At 37.4% G+C, this 24049-nt stretch overlaps 1 protein-coding gene across 10 annotated transcripts in view; it reads right to left on the bottom strand.

Annotated features, from left to right (window-relative positions):
• The window catches only part of PTPRM (protein tyrosine phosphatase receptor type M), a 492832-nt gene that overhangs the window by 287343 nt on the left and 181440 nt on the right, over positions 1–24049 (bottom strand). For all 10 annotated transcript variants that reach the window (XM_076329941.1, XM_076329942.1, XM_076329946.1 and 7 more), the window contains exons 6-7: positions 13613–13787; positions 3200–3493 (exon numbers count right to left, since the gene is read on the bottom strand). In XM_076329941.1, coding sequence (XP_076186056.1) covers positions 3200–3493; positions 13613–13787 — 469 coding nt within the window. The remainder of the gene's footprint in view (positions 1–3199; positions 3494–13612; positions 13788–24049) is intronic.

Here is a 24049-nt window from a genome sequence, read left to right as displayed (position 1 = left end):
AGACAAGCTGCGGAGGCCTCGGTTTCAGACTCTGAAACGAGAAAAACCCTTTTTTCTAAGTCTAACTCAAATGTGGTTCACAACAGCCAAAATCTGTTAAACCCCTCTTTTTCAAACCTGAACTCCATGTTCTAGGTTAAACCTAATCTAGACCTGAATGTAATTCCTCGGCGTTCCTGAACATTACACTGAAAGAGCACTTACATTTATATTACATTTCATCAAAAGGAAGCAAAGCACTTTAGAAAGTATGTAACTGCTCCACTGAGGGTGATGCAGCCAAGTGTGGAGGTATTTTTTTATCTTTGCATTCTAATTATAGATGCTTTTATTTACTAAAGTTACAGATAGGACTTGTCTATTACAAGCCTCTGAAATCTCATTTTGCTAAAATGAAAACATATTTCAAATGCTTTGGAGAACTATTAAGATTATTGAATGTCTAGCATACTCCCTCAACTCTCCGAGTGGTTCACTAGACCCCCCTAGGGAACAGCCAAGCAGCATACAATTATCACAGTAATTAAAAAGGTGCAATGACTCTTCTCTTAAAGACTCTTGTTTTATTAATTCCATGGTATGCTTTGGAGACTGGCATTATTTTACTACTACCCAGCTTAATTATACCGTCATTAGTTTATCAGCATCTCTTTTTAAGCCCTCGGGCCAGTTATTAGCATGTCACTTGCTAACAGTTAACCAATAACCACTACACCTTCAAAGCAGGATCTTCTGCTATAAAAAAGCCAATTTGTAGAGACAGATTTAATATCATCATTCAATTTAAATTTTTCAGTCAGCCATCTCTTTCTGCTTTTAATTTAAGAGGGTTACTGTTTAGCTTAATGAAAACACAAATAATGCTGATGTATTACAAGATGTTACCAGGTAATAAAATACTTCCAGTACATAGTGGTTTATGAGACTGAATGCATGTTTTAGTACTCAACAGTATGTACCACTGAAAAGACCAGAAAGCATATGATGTTCTTAAATATAACTAAAATTCTGGATTTCTCTCCCTATTGGGTCTGGCTGGGATGGAGTTAATTTCCCTCATAGCAGCCTGTATGGTGCTGTGGTTTGGATTTGTGACTAAAACAAGGTTGATAACACACCAGTGTTTTGAATGTTGCTGAGCAGTGCTGGCACAGCCTCAAGGCTTTCTCTTCTTCCCACTCCGCCTCCCCAGCAAGTAGACTGGAGGTGGACAAGAGGCTGGGAGGGGACACAGCAGGGACAGCTGACTCCACCTGACCAAAAGGATATTCCATACCATATGGTGTCACGGTCAGCAATCAAAGCTCAAGGAAAGGAGGAGCAAGGTGGGATGTTCATTGTTTTGGCGTTTGTCTTCTCAAGTAACCATGATGTATGCCGAGGCCCTGCTTCCCAGGAAGTGGCTAACATCTGCCTGCCGATGGGAAATAGTGAATAAATTTCTTATTTTGCTTTGCTTGTCAGCACAGCTTTTGCTTCACCTATTAAACTGTCTTCATCTCAATCCATGAGTCTTCTTGCCTCTTCCTTCTCTTTTCCCCCTGTCCCGCGACAGAGGTGACTGAGTGAGCGGCTGTGTGGGTACGTGGCTGCTAGCTGGTGTCAACCCACCACACTCTCTAACCCTTTAGTACAGACAGGCTCACTTACACAGCACCTAATGTTACATTATCTAATCATATAAGCAGATGATCAAACTATGAGAAAAACTGTTCTAATTTTAAAATAACTGAAGTACTTGTGTATTAAATACATACTTACCTTGTCTAGACAGATAATTTTACATTATTATGAAAGGCATAGTGATCCTTCTCCTGAAGGGAACTCTAATTAATTTTTATGCCTCACTTTTGACTATGCTGACGTTATCTTAGTCTAGTAAAGAAAATCTTATAAATAGTAAATACTTAACTATTATTATAACTTAACTGTACTGCTTTTTGGTATTTTTCATTAAATACTTCTTTCCAGCAATGAGAGGAAGAAAAAAACCAAAAAGAGTATCAAAGAGTTAGTACTTGTATGAGTTTGCATCTTCAAAACTTAACACTGTGATTCTGACAGCAACTATATTTCATTCTATGTTTGACATCACACCAATCGGTTCAATTAAAATGCTATTTAGCGACTGACAGGTGGCCAGGTGACTTTACAAAAAGTAACTTTACTTTCATACGCAATGGAAATACATCATTATTTCTGTTGAAGTATGTATTTTTTCCCGTTACAAAGACAAATAACACCAAGCCATTCTTTAAAAGATTAGGATCAATAAGCTAATACCATTTGCTTAGTCCCATTTCCTCTAGGTACGCTTCTGCCTATCTTCCACCAGCTTTACAGCAGCACAAAGAAGATTCAAAATATTGGGACAAAATACTAATGACAAAAAAAATTCCAGGTCACAGTATACTCTATTATTTTCTGAGCAGCTGAATCCCAAATTAATATCACTACCACTCTTCCTGAAAATTACTGTACAATTGCTTTTGTGTAATAGGTCTACTTTGTATCTTTTTACAGTCAGAGGTCAGCACTATTAATTATAACATCCAAAACAGGAGCCAAGACCGCTACACAGCACCACAAATCACACTATCTCATTTAATGAAAAGACATGCTATCAGTCACTCAAGAAAGCAGTCCTTTGCTAAACCTCATCTGCTAATTGAGACTTAACAGTGCATACTTTTGCTGTTACACAGGATCTCTTTCCACTTTATCTACAAGTTTTATATACCTGACATTGAAAAAAGGAAAAGAGAAACTTTACCTAAAACAAACAAAGTTCTTATCAAGCTTGGGATACTAGCCAAAAAAAAAAGAAAAAAAAGAAAAAAAAAAAGAAGGATGAACTCACCTGACACCCAAACATACATTGGCAAGAGAGGAGTGGAATGAAATGGAGAGAGCTCAGTGCATACCTGATAGGAAAAATTGTTTATTTATACAGCACTCTACACTGACCATTTTAAGGCATGCACAGGTATGATTTCATCTATAATCTACAGTGGCACTGAAGGTTGGTTTCAAGGTCATCGTAGCTGGCAAATGCTAATAGCTTATACTTAAAAGCATTCAGTCTTAATTCCTGCAGCCTACTGGTTTAAGGTAGACAGTAAAAACTGCTAGTGAAATAACTTACGTTTTCAGCCCTAGAAAGATGCTTACAACTTTCCAATCACTTTTGAGTACTCACCAGCACATTTTGTTCTTGTTTTGAGAGCTGGGCCAGGAGATCCAGTTCCTCCCTCACCTGGTCTTGTAAGTAATACACTGATTTCATATTCTGTGTCAGGATCCAGGTGCCCAATCTTATAGCTTGTGGAGTCCACAGGTTGTATGTCATACCAGCTTCCACTTGAAGTTCGATACTCAACTTCCCTTTGAATAATGGGTCCATCCCCATTGATGGAATTGGCATTCAACTGTATCCACAGGTAAGTTGCACCGACTGAGGACAGCTGAGGTGGAGCAATAGGAACTGGTGGCTCTGAAGCACAATAAGTTACAAAAAGCAGCAATGACTATACTGGCATTTTTTCTGCTTCTAAAACATTCAAATAAACAATGGGCTTTGTATTATATTAGAGCTGAAGATCGCATAAAAATATGGATATGAAGAAATCATCACTACAGATTAACTTATTTCCAATAAACTGCAATATGCAATCTTTTGCTTATGCACTTGGAGATTTTAACATGAAGCTTTTGTTTTATACCATATAACTTCAAACCAGGTGCAACTGCGATTCTATTCACTAGACCTTACATGGCAACTTTTAACTTCCAATTTAAAAAGAAAGATGATCTCAGGTTTTCTTATCAAAATACAGCTCTTACTGGATGTAAATATAAATCCTACTCAAAACTAACTTTTTTAAGCTAAAATTGATATTGTAGTCTATTCTTAGACATAGCCAGAACAGTGATTTCTGCATGAAAACAAAATGAATGAAGTATTTATTCATTATTTCTCACAGACTGTACTACTCAGCCTTCAGACTTTCAGATTTCTGTGTAAGCAGAATAAATATAGTATTTTTTCAAGTCCTATACCCTGGTTAAACAGAAGGAGCTTCTAAATGAGAGCTGGGGGAATTCTTGAGTCTTTACTATGACTCTGACTCTATTTCATGTAATGGCTTATTTTCACTAACTACCACACAGAAACAGTACTCTCTCACAGAGAAAGCATGTGTGTGATCTCCTGATAGTTTGCATTCTAAAGATTTTAAAAGTGAGCAAAATTTTAAAGCCACTTTTATTTATTATGTGATGGACATCTCATTTTAAATTAGACCGCAGAAATAATTTGCAGACATCATCACTTTTTAAAGGTAAATAACAAATTCATTTTTTTCCTATTGATTAACCAGGAAATTACTCTGCTGTTTCATGCATCACATCTGCACAAAATTCACCTTCCCACTGGTTAAATATATTCATGTAGAATGAAACCAGGCCGCTGTAATAAGGCACTGTTTGATCCAATATTCTTAACTTCTCTATCAGCAAACACTGCCACCTTCTTAAGGCTACACAGAATACATAATGAACGTAGAACATCTGTCTTCCCTAAGCTGTAGATTCAGATTTATCCTCTTCTGCTAACCATTTCCCAACGTGTTGAGATATAGGTAGTCAAACAGAAAAGAAGTTGAATTTATATTTTTCATCATTTTCTCAAGGACTTCAAAGTCAGAGTTAAAGCAAAGAACATAAAAGAATGAAGCACAAGGGAGAAAAGAACTCTGGAAATAAGTATTAATATTTCCTGAGAAATAGTAGAATTGCTATTTTAACAAACATGTAATTATCATACGTTATGCTACCTTTTTTCATTTAGAGAAAGAGTATTCAACTCACAGAGCACTAACTACATTGAAGATTAGCTATGCCTCAGATACAGTGTTTCTAATTAGCACTGTACACTTGTACGTAAGCTCCAATCTGTGCAATCTGTCAGTACTTGCTGAAATATGACATCACAAAACAGCAAACATAGGCATCAGCATTATATATTTTCATCTTAACAAAACTAATTGATTATTATCATGAAGAACATGATAAAGTGGGCAACAATCCAGAATGTCTCCAAAGATGTCTACTAATTATTACTGATTGCAACAGACATAAAAATAGCTTAATATATTGTGGTAGATTCTAGTACATAAATAAAAGAATATTGTTTACATTTTCAAATCAGTAGGGAAAACACTGTTATATGTCAGTAGCAATATATGGCAAACTGATGTCATCTTTCGGCTAGACACATACTGCAGTTTTATTGAAATTGTTGTTCTGGAAGTATATAAACTATGGCTTCATACAGCGAGAGCATGGCTGGAAACAGTTCTGATTTGACTCAAAATGATTTAGCATCAATTTAAATCATTAGGCTGTTTTGTGAACCAAGACATGAAATGGAACTTTTATAGAGCATCCTAAGGCATTTATTTAGCCATGCTGAAAGAACAGTTAATTACTTTCAAGTTTCAAATGCTACTAAAGTCTGTTGAAGTGCCATTCAAAATGCAAACTCAGGAGTTAGGTCACTAAGGTTAGTGGTTACACCAATTCATTCCAAGTATTACAAGTACTTGAAATAGACAGTATTTTATTGTCTTTTTATCCCTCGGGACATATTTTTCATTCCTTTGTGACCAAAGTGCAAAAGGTTAATGCAAGCTGCATGATTTCAGCAAAGCCTGCGTATACTGCAGTTTAGTACTAGTAAGGTAGTTTAATACTAACAGTAGTCTTCTTACCAGAGATTGAGGTTACATAAAATGAACCTTTCATTACAAATACGATGCTCATTATTAAGTGACTGGTTAAAAACATGAGACTCGGAGTTAAGCAGACACTTTAATACAAAACGGTGTACTACCAAATATAATGAACCTATTTCATGACTAAGGTATGAAAGTTGTTCTTCTGATTTATTCCTCCTTTAGGCAGAATGATTTAATTTTTTTAGGACACTGAGGAGTTTGAATCACTTAATCAGGTAAGTACCAGACTGCAGCACCACCTTTCACTAAAAGCAGTTTTACTGGTGGCCACTGGGGTAGTCTCAAATAAATACCATGCAAATTATTTTCTGATTAATACTTTTATGAAAATGGTACAATAGACCTGTGATTTTACAGCTGTGTACCTTCAAGGAAGGAATTTCAACTGATTGCAGAAACAGGTTTGTAGCAGTGGCTATCTAGTACAATGGTTTAGCTTAAAGAGGAGTTCTTCCTTGTAGAGCTCTCTTGAAACAGAAGTAAACAAAGCTATTCAGTACTGTGAAAACCTTTAAAGATAGGCTTTTAAAATAGAATATTAACTCAAAAAAAGAAGCTAAGTTTATCCATAATTTCAAATTTAATGCTTTTTTGACTTTGGACAGACAGGTGACCTCTTCTTGAATTCTGTGGCAAGTGGCGATGGGCATAATACTTTATGGAAAGAAAATAGTGGCCAGAGGTCTGCAGACGACAGAAAGCTTTAGGCAGATGCTCTAATGTCACCCTATGTACATGGATCATTTACAGTAAATACGAGAAAAAGACAAAGCCTTTATGATAAGGAGCAGCCCTTCTCTTATGCAGAGGATAAAAACAAATTTAGCCGTACATGCATATAACCTATTTATTCTTATGTGCTTCTATATTAACTGGAAAGATACTTGAAACGGCAACTCCTTCATTTACACTGCTTTGTGCTTTAAATTATACGGAATTTCCAAACATTTTCTACAAGATCCTAACTTCTTCATGTTTTGCAGTTCTTTTAAAATTTTAATAGGGAGGGGAAAGGCATCACACAGAGATGTCAGTGGAGATAATGTAAATCTCTGAGATTTAAGTGAGTTATAGAACACAAAAAATAGACATTTCTTCTCTGTGGCTCAGAACAGCTAACTTGAAAAATGAAAAAATCTTCTTCAATAGTAACAATACCATTTTTCAATTTTTCTTTTGAGGTGAGAGAGCGAGAGAATGGAGCCATGCTACATTTGCGGGGGAACAAGGAAGAAACATTTATCCTACAAGCTAATTTCTTTTTAATTAAATAGTAACTGTTAGAAAGACAATGCCACGATATTCCCACGTGATACTGTTCAGGACATCATGAGTAGGTGAAGTGATAAAAATAAGGTATCAACCATCTCTGATGTTATGTCCACATTAATAACATCTTAATTATTATAAAACTAATCAAACCATTATATTTTTATAGTCTTGAAATCAATTAAACAGCTTTAAGAATTTTTTCCTTCCATTTTCCTATTTATTTTCTTTTTTTAATACATATATATATTATTGTGCTTCTCTTTTGAGCATGCAAATGATTCTACCCCTTTGGAAACAACAGAGAGCAGTGCCATTTTGCAGCATTTAATTGGGGATGAAGGGCAACAAATACCCCCACTGATAACAAAAGACACGGCAATGATTTTGAAACACCACAGTTCTTCATGCAATATTTTTTTCAAAAGTCTTTAAATAATTCCTGCCAAAGCATTTAATTATTTAATTAAACAATACCTCTAAACAGTATGATGCATAACACTTGAGCTAATTTCACACTATTCCTTTACTGAAACTGTTCAGGATGAAAACTTGACCTGACCCAGTATCCTAACATTCTTAAAATTACTTGTAAATTCATCATTTAAGAAAATGTCATTGTTGTATTTCATACATATTTTTAAACTTTACAGAAAAACAAGTGTCCTTGTATCACTCCCAAGTAACTAGCAATAGGACAAGAGGAAACGGCCTCAAGTTGCGCCAGGGGAGGTTTAGATTGGATGTGAGGAAAAATTTCTTCACTGAAAGAGTGGTTAAACATTGGACCAGGCTGCCCAGGGAAGTGGTTAAGTCACCATCCCTGGAAGTATTTAACAGATGTGTAGATGAGGCGCTCAGGGACATGGTTTAGTGGGCATAGTGGTGTTGGGTTGACGGTTGGACTCGATGATCTTAGAGGTCTTTTCCAGCCTTAATGATTCTATGATTCTATAAACTGATAAGCCTATGCAGGTACAATCTAATTAGTTGAACATTAGTAGATATCCTGCTAAACTCTGTAGTAGTAGTAGTAGTAGTAGTAGTAGTAGCACCCATCCCTAACTAGGCATAAACTGTTCCCTTCCCCAGACATGATTCCTCCCAAACCCAATTGCTCTGACTTGCCCGATTCTGACTCGCCAACTCTCTTTTAAGACACTGGCGCCTCAGCCTGCACTGCTCTCGCTCCATCCTCATCCGCTCACACAAGTGGTTTAAACCCATCTACCTTTCCCATTCTCAGCTTTGCTCAGTTTTCATGTTCTCCCCACACTATGGTCACCATCCCCACATTCCAAACACCACTAAATTCCCACCCCAGGTTTGTTTTTTTCTTACCCCAGACTATATCTACAAGCTCTGTGCCTGTTCCTCTCCCTGCCTTCCAGTCTGCTGCTGTTCTTCTAACCATGCTTCTCCCTAGCATCTGCTTTTCCTCTCCCCTCCTGCACTAGACAGTTCCCCTTTCCAGACAGTTCCCTTTTCCACTGGCCTCAGCCCTCATCCTCATCCCCTACACACATATATATGTATATACACACATACATATTTTTGCATATGCATGTATGTATATATGTTTATCTTCCACCCTTTGTCATCTTTCTCCACAGTTTTTAGTGCTTATGTAGTCCCAATTTTCACCTGCCTCCCCTCTCATTTCAAAACACCTCCCAGTTTGCCATACCTTTCAGTCTCAACACTAACAACCTCATCCGAGTATGCAGCTACTTGCTCTTGCACCCCCCGCTATCCACATCATGCATCTCACCATTTTACCCTCACAGTAGAAGGGCTCAGCGAGGTGGTGGGCTGAATACTAAAAGCACAGGAATGGTAAGCTCACAGCTTTTGGTTCCTGTGCCTGGATCCAGCCCATCCCAGAAGAGCTCAGATCAGTGCTTACATTTAAATTCCATCCACTGTATCTAGAATTTGGGGGGAATTTGAGGGTTTAACTCAGAGAAGTCTCCATTGTATATAACAGAACAGGGGTCTTGGTGGGTTTTATTTAGTAGCTTGTAAACTGACGATACTTGAAAACAGATTTTCACAGGAACAGAAAAAAAGTATTCTTGACATAACTATTACCCTCCTGAAAAAAATTTCCTGCTTCAAAGACCAGAGTCTTCAGCACTTTCCTATGGCAAGTTTGCTAAGATGGCTGAACTATCTCAACTGTTTTGGATGGAGGTTTTCTCAAAACCTTCAGGCTGAGGCACACACCCACACTGTAAGATATCAGCCTGAAATCAGTTTGTGAAAATATGAGCATCTGAAAACCGGACTTCATGATAGGAATTGTCAGGCAACCATAAAAATAAGTCCTAATACCACCGCTGTTTGTAAAAAAAGGGTACAGACAGATTGATAGATCCAGCTTGAAAGGCTAGTTGGCGGAGAGAGAAAACAGACGTTAAGTACCTGTGTGTACTTAAAGTAAGAACAACTGATACAACAGATAAGCAATCTTTAATATTTTCTTACTGTGTCTTGATCTCAAAATTATTTTGCCCTCCAGAATAAATTCTTCACTCTAGAGGTCCAGAAGAGGTTTGGTTCTGTTCCCAGTGTTAAATCTTCCATTTGGAAAGATGCAGACATTTAAGCTGCTGTCAGCATTACAGATGGTTACCTTCCTATGCCCTCGCTTAAAAACCTAACAAAACTCCTTTTAACCAATTTGACACCAAGGTTTACCTTGTTTGAACTCAATAAGCAGTCTGAACTCTGTAATAATCTGATGTCTGCTCAGACAGGCTCATTCTGTTCTCCTAAATCTAATCTGTGTTGGATGTGCCCACTATTAGAAAAATTCAACCTAGGGACTGTATGGAGAAGTCTAATTTACTTCACCAAATACATTTAATCAATTCCACCCTACTATTTTCCTTTTGCTCAATGTTTGATTACTTTTATGTCACCTATTAGATACGAACTGCTGTTTTTTACAATAAGTGGGTGATCTGACAAGGCCAATTTCATGTCTCCCATTAGATAAAGTAACGTTTCAATCCAATTCTCTGACAAACTTAGATGAGGATACTGTGTAGTTTGAGCACACACAATGACAAGGCACTTGTCTTTTCAGCCTTTCCTATCAAACACACACTCGGGTAAATTGAAAACCTCCCCTTCAGGATTTATTTAAATAGAGCAATCAATACTTTATTTCACTATCCTCTAAAAGGCATATAAGATAACACAAACAAGTTTTCAAAAAAACCCCCTTTTTTTCCTTCTTGTTTAAGGCCAGACTAATTGTTCACTGACAGACTTTTTGCTCATTAACTAGACAATATTCATGTTTACAGTTCTTTAATAAGATAACATGGGATTAACTGACAGCTCTTTAATTGCTTTCTCCCCCCCCCCATTAAACCTTGCTATAACCATATCTGCTCAGGTAAAAAAAAAAGAAGAAAAAAAAAAAGGAACATTTGGCAGTTTCTTACATCTCTCTCATGTTCCAGATTTGATTCCTATTCCTTTGTGATTTCAGGTTTGGTTTGCAGCACCTGACACTAGTGGCCTTTCCGCTGATTTTGAAAGTTCTGGTACCTGCTCTCCAGTGCCACACAACATCATGCCACAGCAGCACTACAAACCTTAAAGAGGTTTACATAAGAAAGTAACTGGAATCTACTTAGAGTAAGTTCCTATTTAGTGAAACTACATCTACAATGAAGTAGAATGAACGTCATATGGAGTTGTAAACCCACTCTACTGTGCAAATGTCCCTATTTAAAAGGAAGGATATTTTGAAAAAATCCCAACTCCAGTGCAGGATTTACATATTTGCAACTTGAGTTACAAGTTCAGTAACCAGAATGAAACAGAGCACAATAAATGTGAAGAACTAATTCTCTTTAACTTACAAATGCTAGGTTTGACTCTTCTGTCATCCTAGCAATGTAATTCCAGGGAAATTCCTCTTAAGTCAGCTTAGTTACACCAGCGTAAATGAGAAGAGAATTAGATTCATTGTTTCCAACAAAGAGCGGGGAGTAATTACACCACTGTTTCTACACATACTATTATTAACCCATCAGTAACTCCCATGTATACTAAGCATTGCATGCAACATGGGTAAATGTACATTTTTTCATGATTTATCGATGGTAATGGATTAAAAAAAGATACAGCTGCACTGAAATAAATCCATTATCTTTGAATTCTGCTAACTAACATTGCAGAAAAGCTGCTGGAAAAATTAGGAAATAAAGTTTCTTAATTACATGCCATCAATAAGAAAGCATATTTACTAATTAGCCCCTAATGCTGCTATTTCAGTACAGTCATCTAAGGTTTTACAGCACAATGTTTAAAATGGGTCTCTTTAGGTCAGAAGGAATGACCTGCAGGTGGTCTCATAAAAGCTCCAATACAGGCAACAGGGATTACCATAATTACATTGCCACTCCACAAGTAGTTAATGGGATTACACCCGAAGGCTATACACTTGTTCACAGCGCCCAGTGCAAATTTTCTGAAAGAATCTGGGTAAGCACAAATGCTTTAATGATACGCTTCATAATTTCATCTACTGCACTGCAAAAGGAGCACTAATAAATTAAAACACCCTAAATCAAAGAAATGGAAAAAAATCTAACTTCCTTGGCTTTCTGTACCTCCTGTCACTGATGCAGTCAATCTTCCATCTGCCTCCTTCAGGCAGTCTCCGTTCTTCCTTATTTCCACTGATGTTAGGTCTGAAAGATGCTTCATCATTTCTGTTGGGGTTCATACTCCACCCTTTCTCGCTCTCTTTGCCGACTTCTATATATTTCCATTTTTGGCCACTCCTTTTATTTCCTTTTCATGCTATCTTTGCTTGGGCTGAAGTAACCTCATTTTTTCCACCATGCCTTATAATTATATTCTCATCTCACTTTCTCTATTTGTTTCTTTCTTCATCTGTCCACTCAAATAGTTCATCTAAGTTTTCATATTACAATTTGTTTTGTCACGTTGTCTTCATACACTGGTTATTCACAACCTCCTCCTCCTCCTCATCTTGCCCTGCTTCTCTCCATTTTCTCTAAAACACATCCACTTTGCTTTGCCTTTTTGATGTCTTGGCCTGATTCTTTACTTATGCCACTGTGCCCCTGTCCTTCAAACCCCTCCTTTACTGCTAGCTTCTCATACACGTGCTTTCTATACCGACTTCAGAAACAACATCCATGCTACATTTTCAGATCTAACAGTTATCCTACACCTTGCTTATTGCCCTACATATAAGTTGCCTTTAGGAAAAGGATCACATCTTTAAAAAGTCCTGACAGATCCCATATTAGGTTTATAAATATACAAAATAATTCAAGAGTTAGGAGAAAGAAAAGAGCAAATCCCAGATCAACAAATAACAAAGCCCCAGTCTGCTGTCTGCAATCAGAACTGTACAAGCTCTTATACTGCAATAGGTACTGATTTTTTAATTAGATGACTAAGCCATTAGAAATGTTAATTTGTATCTTAACCCAAAAGATAAAACCTAGAGCAGAATTTGGAAAGCAGAGTGACAAGAAGGTATTACACAAAAATTCATTTCTTGCTCCTGTTACTCCTTAGCCTGTAAGTTTCTTTAACTCTATTAGAACAGCTATAATGATATAATCCGTGATAATCTGAATGCTATCCCCAAAAGAAAAAAAGTCCTATCCAACGAAGGATACTGTTTCTAAAATCAGACGATGCATAATGGATGCAAGTGTGTCCTTCCTAATTGCCAGAGGAAAATTCCACACCTGTGGTGGATTTAGTTTTAGGGCACTCATTCACTCCTTGCCAACTTGGATCAAATTGTTTTCAGAAAGAAGAGAAAAAGAGCCTTTAGACCTTCATCTCACTTCTTGTTTGTTAGGCACAGAATGGACCAGAAAGGGAATACACATAACACAATAATGTGGCTCCACAGCTTAGGTGCTAAAGAATCTGGTTTTGTCTCTGAAAGAACAAAAGTAAAATTTTGTTCCTCCAAAATACTAGTATAAAAGAAGCAATCAAAATGTAATTTAAATATAATGAATATTAAAATTTAGTGCAGTTTTCCATAATAAGGATGGACATACCTATATGCATTCTGTTTAAGTGTTTCCTGTTGTTTTTAAAAAATCCCTCCATATGCTGGAATATGTGTATTTTATGTGTTCATTTTAATGTAAATCTTTCATCTCTTGCAGTAAATATATTTTTAGAATGCTATCTCCATAAAGGAGGTAAATAGCCAGTATTATGTTCATACCTTAAAAAAAATCTTGTAAATATACTCTTAAAGACATATAGTTCTAAACAGTGCATTTTGGGGAATTATTTAAAACAACAATCAACAAGTAACTAGTTAATTAGCCCTGGCTTCTTCTGTCATTCTTTTGTCACAACTGGATAGACTCTTAAGATTTACATAAACCAAGTCTATTTATTGAACCTCTTATCAACTTTAACAGGCTATGGTTGACATTCTTACTGAATTAGCAATTGCAGATCCTTATTCCATACACTGAGCATGCAAAATACTGATTTTTTTTTTTATTGTGAAATACCTTTGACTATCAGTTCTGCATAGTTTGATACACCAACTCCTCCTTCTGTCCGAATCATGCAGCGATAGTTGCCAGCGTCCCGCTTCGTAGCATTTACCACACTAAAAAGAGCTACAAATCGGCGAAAGTTGAACACTTTTATGTCCTTCAAAGGTGCATCCCTTACATAAATACCCTAGGCAAAGAAACAAAAATAAAGAATATTGTTAGTCATATTTAAAAAAAAACCCTGAAAACCAATTTTATTTCTCTCAAGTTCCCCAAGAGAGGAGGCAAGATAAAAGCAGAAGTCTGTATGTTACTTTTACAGATGTTTACGCTGTGTGAGACTTTACTGCCTTCCCATGTGAGTTAAACCATTCATCATCAGTAGGCGACCACTCATCTGGAACAGCTGCTTTCAACTCTTTATAGATTAACTAATAGAAAGATTTAAGAGCAATGTAACATTTACTTGCTTGGCTTGCTTTACACAAATATTTAAAGTTATTTCTTTTAAAGAAACATGAAACTCAGCATACTCAGTCTCCGCTTTCTCTTCCCCTCCGCATCTGCTACTTGGCATATACATCTTGCACAGCTTGCACGGAAATGTCAGTGGATGGTTCTTATATAGCAGCACCTACACACGGGGTTATCAGTGACTCAGGTGGAAGAGACTAGGCACAGATTTACCAGGCGAATGACCAACAAGGCAGAAGCTGTTTCCATCTCCCACTTCCTCAGCATGATACTGGGAACTGGGCAGTTTCTACCTCAGTGCAGTGTCTTGCCCTCAATTCAACATATTGCACGCACAGCACAAGAAAATGAGCTATGTAACAGCTGAGGAGCACAAGGCCCAGCATAAGTCCCATGCTACCAGCCTGCTCCCTCGTGTGATCCGGTGCATGGCTGGAGGAGGGAAAAAGGGAGCGTAGCAGACAGAAAAGGGCAGAGATGACATCTTGCCATGTCCTCTGACACAAAGATGAGGGCTGAGAGACTTGGCTCTCGGATCCTCATAAGAACTTGGGCTCCACCCGCCCATGAAATAGGATACGTGCACTATGATCATTTGAAAACCCTCAGAAAATGTAAAATCATCGAATTACTAGAGCTGGCTGAAAAAAAACATATACAAAATCTAGTGACACCACTTACTCAAACAAGCAAACAAGAAAGACGCACTTTTCACAGAAACATACATTTCAACAAACTGAAGGCTACAGCCATTATCAAAACATCAAGAGAAACTGGAGAACCCCAACAAGCGCCTCCCAAAAGACTCTCTCTCCAGGAAGGCATATGCACAGTCTGATGCTACGTAATGATACCGTTTATTTTTAGTAGGTTTTTCTGACTTTGGGAGCTTCAAGCAGGGCAAGGGTCCTGCACTACCGAGCTTCTATAAACCATCAACACAGCTGGTGATGTCTGTTTTTCTGCCCTAGAGTTCGTAGTTTGTCCAGCAAAATTTAAGACCTATATAGGAAATACTGACCTCAGTTTGTTCTGGCCTTTACTTGCCACCATATTGAAAGTACCCTTAAAATACCAGTTATAACCAGAGAGTTTCAAATACCAGCCACATAAAACTAAACTCATCCATAAATCACAAAACCAAGTCAAAGTTAATCATGCTATTAATGCCAAAGAAGCAGCATAATTCACAGTAAACACTTATTCTCATGCACAGTAAGGTAGTTATTCCCTCTTCAAAAATAAACATGGGTGATGCACAGCTTATTTAGAAGAAAAAAATGCTTGTAAGATGCCCAAAGAAGAATGTACTATCATGCCTTAAAAATTACTCAGGCTTAAATTATTACTTGAGAATTACTTCAGATAATTGCCAGCTCCTTAAAATTCCTAGAATTCTGCGCTGCAGATAAACCGGCTTCTCTGACATGGCATGGCAGTTACTGAAAACAAAACTTGGAAAGAAACATTTCAAACTACTATTTCAAAACTACTATTTTTACTGGTTTTGCCACTGTAATATCCTTCTAGCAAGAATGGCTACAGTTAGCAGGAAGCAAGCAGAGAGGGTTAATTATGATTTTGGAGAATGAATATTTCTTAAGAGCAACATTATTTTTTACCTAAGACAATAACTGATTAATCCTAATTATCAGAGCTGCTGACCATTCACAAACCACATGGTTTTAAAGTGTGTTTCTGCAGCTTTCAGACTCTTTAAGGACTCTGTGCATAGCCTAGTCATGTGCTTACATTACATCCACCCACGCTAGTTTTTCTTTTTTTCTAGTTGCAACATCAGGAAGCTTTACACAGGTTATTTCATCCTGCCAAGAAATAGGGTAAGTTATTCCCTAGGGAACAACATACCGCCACACACTGATTAATTCTAGTACCTAAACTAGCTCAGCTCATTTAGAGTGTGAACAAGCCCCTCCGCACTCCAGACTGCACGGTACACCCACCCTTCCACGCAGGGCACCTACATGCAGAATTTACTGGGACTCTCATGAGTTATAACACAACTGAAGAACTGTGTAAATATCTTAAGAATTATTTCTTGCTGTTACCACCCAACAAAGGCTACAGGACGCTGTTAAAGGGAGAAAGAGATGAAGAGAAAGGACTAGGCAATGCCATGAGACCATATAATTTCTGCCTTAATCCGCAGCCTGTGAAGAGAGGAGACCATGGAAAGGTATGATGCATGCACACTCCCCACTGGCCCCACACAGAGGACTGTCTCCTACCACGCTGGCCCCCTCAGACCTCCCGATGGCCAGTAGAAATCCTGAACAACACAGCCTGGGTTGTCATACAAAACTGCCAGCAATCCACGAAGGGAACTGCTCAAATACCCGGCCCCATAGGACGTATTTCCCATCTGTTTCTGTGCATACGTAGAATGAAAATTGGAACTGATCAATGCATTGCAGCATTTATAATAAATTATTATTTGACTGGGGTCCCATAGTCTTTTTCACCTTCTGCTTATTCTAGAACACACTAATCTCACCTGATTTCAAATGTCTTAACTGCTGTTCTACAACAGAAAATCTTAGTTTGATCAAATAATCGACTGTATGGCCATGCAACACGTGCTATCCATTCACGTCAATAATTTCGACTGAAAAAGAGAGAAGCCAAAAAGCATTTCAGAGGCACACATCATTTTGCTCAAATGAACAAGCTACAGAAGCCTTAAATGTAGCTCAGCTTGGCTCTACGGAGGATTTGAGCCTTTTTGCCCCCACTGAAATCCAGGTGTTGAACAGGTTGTTAATGGTGGCTTCAAAATTCATGAAGGAGCTCCAGAATGAAAAGCCTTTATTATTATTATTACACACCTGTAAAATATATGTGAGATTATTATTAATAAAGATTATCTTGACTGACTTAAACATTAAAAACTCACAGAGGCAAAGTGTAGAGTGTCTAATTATACGTTAGAACTCAAATAGTCCCACAGAAATCACTGGCATGACATTTCCTACTAGAACTCAAAGGAGAAAAAAAAAGCAAAACAAATTTTTTTTCTTTAGACTCTTTGGGAAAAATATTTTCAAGGAAAACAGTGTCTGGAACAGACAAAGACTAAGAAACATAATTGCTTTACTTTCCACAAGAAAAATACAGCTCAAGAAAGCAAGTCTTCCCTCTCTTCTGGGATGACAGCAAACAAGTAGGAGAGCCACCTAATTGATTTAAGCCTGAGCATAAAGGAATGGTAATGAAGGTAATGAATTCAAGTATAAGAAAAGTTCAATCCACAGGCATTGGAGAAGAGAGTTTAAAAAAAAAAAAAAAAAAAAAGGCTGCAAGTAAAAAAAAAACCAACCAAAAAAAACCCCCAACCAAAAAAACCCCAAACAACCCACACCTACAACCTCTCCCAAACACTTATTTCAGCAATGGACAAATGACAAAAGACTATTTTCAGTCTGAAAAAACGCTATTTATAATTTGATATATGAATACAGAATGCCTTCCTTTTTAACTGTACCCACACGGCCAGCTTCGCTCCCTTTATTTGTGATTCACATTTTGTTCTCTCTGAGTTACTGCCCAGTGTCTTCAGGAAGCTGCACAGGTATGACTATGGTCACTTTTATGGGTTAGTTAACGATCTGAAATTTGGAGGAGAATGTGAATAATATTTTCTTTTCCGTATTTAACAGGCCCCTTTAAGCACATTGTATGATAAATGACAAGCTCTTGGTGCCAATTGTCAACAGCTCTTTCATTTAGAACAGCTAGAAATCACTTATATCAAATGAACATTCGTTTATTGAACATATTAGTACATCCCGCTACAATTTTATTACAAAGAATTATTTTTAGTAGCATTGACAAAAATAAGTTTTTAACACTCACTAATGCAACATTCTGAAGTCCCACAAACAAGAGATCATTTACGATTGATTGCTTTATTAATTATAGTCATTAAAACCTTAAGCTCAGTTCTTTTAAGATAGATTTTGAAAATTACTGATAGGTCTTGCAAACCACCAGTTTTTATGTGGAAGCCTGAGTCTTCACAAATATATCATATCTTATTGAAGATTAAACACACAAAAAAGAAGACAAATCTGTAATTTACTAATCCCATTCCAGAAAACAATATAAAATTCATGATTTACAATGCACCACTCTGGCACTCTATATTAAAATCCATTAAAACAGGTTGTCGGAGCAACTTTCTAGTGTCCTTCTGTTTTATGGGTGGGGGTTGTTTCTTTTAAATACAATTCAAAGATAAAGATAGTTCTTTTTATTTTTTTACTTTAGCTCTGCTTTGCCATGTGAAAGATTGAGGCTTCACTACAGATTAAGCTTGCTAGCTCTTTCTGCCTCTGGGACCCGGAGAACTGTGTGAACAGGACACTTCATTCTTTGGAAAGAGGAAACTGCCATAATCATTTAATGCTAGACCTGCTTGGACTACAAAGGCCATGTCCCCAGGGCAGAGCTATCTAACCTTCTTAGAGCAGAAGAATTTTGACCACAAAACAAAGATTCCAAGATGTTGAGATCCAAAAATGAAAATAACAGGTTCCACTGGCTGCTGAACAACCCGTATGTTTTCAAATGCTCAGAAAAAGCTTTTAAAAAAAGAAATACACATATTAAAAAATGCTATTTAAGACAACTAATGAAAATATATAACTGGTAAGTCACTTGTAAGAATAAATTTTCTATTAAACAACGTGTTATTTAATATATAGGGCTATTAAAAAAAGGATAGATACAGCTTGAAAATCCATATTCCTAGTACCAGCATATTAAATGCATACAGATACAGCTTAAAGCACTTTAAAATGCACATTATTTTTCCATTACAGGCAAGCTAGAATGAAAAGAAATAGGTTGATGGTTTTTTAAATTAGACTTACAGTCTCTTTTAGGCAATGAACTAACTCTAAGTCTTCTAAATGAACAGCAATTTAGCAGCAACAAGATATATATTAAACCTTTCAGAAATACTTTTAACAAAAATGCAGCAGTAATTCAAAGGGATTGAAGTTCTGGGATGTTATATCCAGCACTACCACTGCATTAATCACTCGCAAGGCATGTTTCAACAATTTTGCCAGAAGAGACTTAAAAGGAAACATCGGTCAGTCACCCTCTGTCCATACAGGTAGATTAAGCAGCTTTTCATGCATTTAATAAAAGAAAGGGTTTGCATTATCCCGCTTTCAAATATGCACATTTATAAAATTGTGATTAGAGTCATACCAGTGGGCTCTAAAATAACATCAGCAGTGCCAGAAGTAATGTTGTTTAAAATATGTACAAAATCTAAATCAAATAGTAATTAATACCTCAACGAAATTGCTTCGCAGAGCTCATATCATTCCAATAATTAAGACAGTTGGCTTTACCTCTGAATTTCTAGACCTGCTTTCATAACCAAGACAACTGTTTGTCAGTCTAGATTAGAACCACCACAGATCCTGTGATTATCCTGTATTTATTTCATCTGTGTAAGTTAACAAGTGTGTTTCATTCAAGTAATGAGGCCGTGCTGGAAAAATATTATTATTGTCCTATTTGAAATTATTCTGCTATGAGCCAGAATTGCACTCTGCATGTGTAACTAATTGACATTCAAGCAAAATGTTATTGTTTTACCTTTCAAGAAAGATTTCAGCTTTCAATATTTTAATGTTTGATAACTGAGCCTTTTCTTCAAATCACATAGCTCTCCATAAATCTCTTTTTATTATGACTAAACCTAAATGCTGGCTGGAGCTGCCAGGTAGTACTGTAAAATATTACTAGTTACACATCGAGTAGTCACATTATCAAATATTAAGTAATGACATCTATTTAAATACAATTAAACATATAGAAAGTAAACAAAGACATTATTGCATTTTCTGGAGTCGTTAAACTCAGTATAATTTACCCAAAGCAGTTACTCTGTACTTACATACTGAAACTGTTTTGTATCATTCTGACAGGAGCAAATCTGTTACTACTACACAGAGATTTTAAAACAAAAAAAACCCCAAATCCTGCTCAATCTATTTTTTTTACATTAAATTCCAGAGCGATAGAGAAGAGTTAATATTCTCTAACAATTTGTCAGTGCTCACAAAATATGTAAAAATTCCAAATCTTCTTTCCATTCATCTTCAAAAGCACACAATAGAATACAAAATGACTGGTAGGGAACTACATCCTCAGAAACATCTGGAGAAAACAGAGCACTAGGAAATCTCTCTCTAACACAGTTTTATACTTTAGATAGAAATTATGGCAATGATCCATGTATCTGCTAAGCATTTTGCTGAACCCGTAGCCCTACTTGTAAAGTCATTTGATCTAATACTCTATCTTAATTCTTTGAAATACGCAACGCTAAGTACTTCTCATCACCCTTTTATTTATATTAAAAATTCCAAGAGTTAGGATGAACACATTGCTAAAAAATGAAGAGAACATACATAGGATTTTAAATACTCTGGCTTGGAGTTCTGCAGCCGCCAGGCTTACGGAGGGGCTGCGAAGCAGCAGAGTGATGAGGAGTAAATGAGAAAGGAAAGATCATTAGCATAATTTTCATCCATACACACAATGCAAAGTATACTAATGCAGGCATTTATCTGCCTTTTCTACCCAAGTACGTAACAGGACAGTTAAAAACAGTGCAGTCGTGTCCCACATTCTCTTCACTGGAAAAGTGTTATCTTGTTGGGAGGAAACATGAAGATGAAGGAAGTCCAACTTGCAAGTTCTGGGGACAACCTGAAGTCTATTCCAAAGTCATAAACAATGAGAATAGCAGGCAAAACCAAAGCGATACTGAGTCCTACAAAGCAGGTAAGGAAGAAGTAGCCAAGAAGGAAGCACACACATATTTGATGATGAAAAATCATGCCCTGTTCAGGGTGAGGCAGCAGCCTCCTGAAAAGATCCCTTCAAATGGGAAGAATGAATGGCAAGAAGAGACGTATGCCTATGGTTAAAGAAAGCTATAGTAAACCCCTCAACAGTGACAGTGCAATTTGTGAATAAAGACAACCATAGCAGTAATAACCAGTAATAAGTTAGGTACACACTGGTTCCTGTAACAGACAAGCTAATGTAGAGGGGTTTGGCTGGAGGCGTTTCAGTCTTAATTACCAAGTGTCGTGGTTTAACCTCAGTCAGCAACTGAGCACCACGCAGCTGCTCGCTCACTCCCCCCCCACCACCCTGGTGGGATGGGGAAGAGAACTGAAAGAGCACAGGTGAGAAAAAACTCGTGGGTTGAGATAAAAACAGTTCAATAATTGAAATAAAATGATGATAATAATAATAATAATATAATAATAATACACAAAGCAAGTAATGCACAGTACAATTGCTCACCACCCGCCAACCGATGCCCAGACAGTCCCTGAGCAGCGGCCCCCCCCCGGCCAGCTTTCCCCAGTTTATGTACTGAGCATGATGACACATGGTATGGAAGGTCCCTTTGGTCAGTTTGGCTGTGCCCCCTCCCAGCTTCTTGTGCACCTCCAGCCTTCTCAGTCGGTAGAGCATGGGAAACTGAAAAGTCCTTGACTAGTGTAAGCACTACTTAGCAACAACTAAAACATCGGTGTGTTATCAACTTTGTTCTCATCCTAAATCCAAAACACAGCACTGTACCAGCTCCTAGGAAGGAAATTAACTCTATCCCTGCCGAAACCAGGACACCGAGTCACTCACGTAGTTTAACAGCTCCTACCCCCGACACACACCTCTTCCAATGCTCTGCTTCCTTCCTATCATCTTCCTTTTGGGTTTAATTTAATTTAATCTTTACTTTGGTTCATATTGCCTCAAAACAGCTTCAACAGCCCTCGGTCTTATAAAAGAAGCCTCTGTTCAACTCCAATTTGAACATGATACCTCCCAGTGGTAAGTTTGTACATTTTAACTACAGTATTCATTGTAAAGGTCACTGTTTCTTTCTCCCAAAGGTCCAAGAGCATAGCACAGAAAGCTTATTGAATTTACTTCATCAACTGCCTAACTCGTATGTGTCCCTAAGTGATTCTACTGCTGCTGAACTGTGCTTCATATCAAGGCAGTCTTCAGGGTCCAGAAACAGGCATACCTAACGCGCTCTTTAAAAGCAGGCTGAATTTAACCATCTCCCTGTGGCACAGGTCAACTGTTCCATTATCTCAGGTTTGCTAATCTCCATGTACTATATTATTTAACACTCCAGAATAACTGGAAGATTAACACATCAAACTGAGTTTCTTGAAAAGAGAACACTACTTGGGTCGCCTCATTTTCAAATTCAGATAAGAATACCAAAAACACTGATACAGGTAATCCCAGAACAACTCTTCTTATGGGTCACTTCATCAAATGAGAATATATGTGGGGATGGATAGGGATGGAGGAGAAGGATAGATTTATGTGCATCCCCTCTAACTTGCATATGTCCATAAATATCTGCAGGTAAGCAAATTTTCTGCACATCAATGTATGTAGTCCATTCATTAATATCTGGTAGTTTCTGAATACTTGAGACAGTTCTAAAATAGGGAAAAAAGGAAGAAGAAAGAACAACTACCTGTTACCAGAAGCTTTTTGTCCAAAGTCCAACCTTCACATCATCCTTCTTAAATAAAAATAGTAACAGCTGTCTTTAACAGCTCTCTTAGGTGGCACTTCTGACTCTCTTTATAGGTATAAGGTGCAACAGGGCATCCTCAGCAAATGAGGAGGATGAAAATCTACTAATTTTTCAGGTTAATCGCAAACAAACTTTGCCAAGTTGTCTCCAGCTGTCTTAAGGTTTTGCACTGTTGTCCATAACCAAGGTCCTAGTGGATTTCAGAGTTTCCAGTGTACCTCTAAAAACAAAACCTCTACAGTTCATGAATTTTTCAGATTTACTTTTCCCCCAAAACCTCTTTTGGTCACAGGAGATTACCAAAGAGACAGAGGATTAAGAGTTATATTTTTGTGATAAAAAGGCTTTTTTCAAGACAAAAATTTTAATACCTATATTAAAAGTTTCCAGACTCTATATTCCCTTCATAAGCAGGAATAGTTGGTATACTAGTTGAAAACAAAATGTGTATTTCAGTGTCACAAGCACACTCTTGGCAGAGCAGCATCCACCTCTGCTAGACTGCTGCTGAAGGAAGGCCTTTGGAGAACACCACCCATTATCATGCCTTGCAACCTGATGGATGACCAGCACCACTACAGAGATAAGCACCTCTCTCTCCTCTAGCTACAGTACTTTTTTTTCTACTGTAGCAACGGTTGCTTAGTTTTCTTGAATTAAAATCGTCTAATTTGCTCACATTCACTAAAGTTTTTAGTTTCTTTTTTGGTATCACTACCAATGTGGTCTGCAGTGCTCACTGATCTGAAGAGTTTCTGATTTAAAGGTTTTGACTAATGTCATAACGTAAAACTTCACAGCTGCTTCTGTCAGGTATTTTTCACCAGAAATCAACATTTTAAGCTTCCACATCACTTAGGAATGGTGCAGCTGGTTCATGAGGATAGGAGTGAAGTTTATTATTCCATTTACCCTTATCTGCATTTTTTTTACTATTAATAACAAAACACGCTGACATTTCTTCATGGTTACCGACATTTGGCTCTTGTGCCGGGCAGGGCAGTCCGGGTGGATTGGGAGGCTTACCCTGCAGAGCAGCTTTGCTGGCCAGGTTTCTGCAATGTTTCTGAGTGGTAGAATATAAGGCTCATTTTTGTCTCCACTATTACGGTGGCACCATCTCATACAAGTAGTGTAAGGCTAGGATATAGATTCAGAGTAGCTGTCGCACCATCAGGCATTTTATTTTTTTTCAGCTGTGCATTTCATTGGTCATAGTATCTCTGTGAACCCCAGCTGTGCTACACAGGAAGCAGGTGGAAGTAAGATGTCAGTCTAACATCCATCAGTAATTGTACTGGGGCCTTGACTCAGCAAGCTGGCTTCTATTTTTCTGTTTATTCACTGGTTTA

The sequence above is a fragment of the Aptenodytes patagonicus genome, chromosome 2 (assembly GCF_965638725.1).
Source record: "Aptenodytes patagonicus chromosome 2, bAptPat1.pri.cur, whole genome shotgun sequence".
NCBI lineage: Eukaryota > Metazoa > Chordata > Aves > Sphenisciformes > Spheniscidae > Aptenodytes > Aptenodytes patagonicus.
The sequence above is the reverse complement of the archived record's forward strand: the minus strand, read 5'-3'. Positions and strand labels throughout refer to the sequence as shown.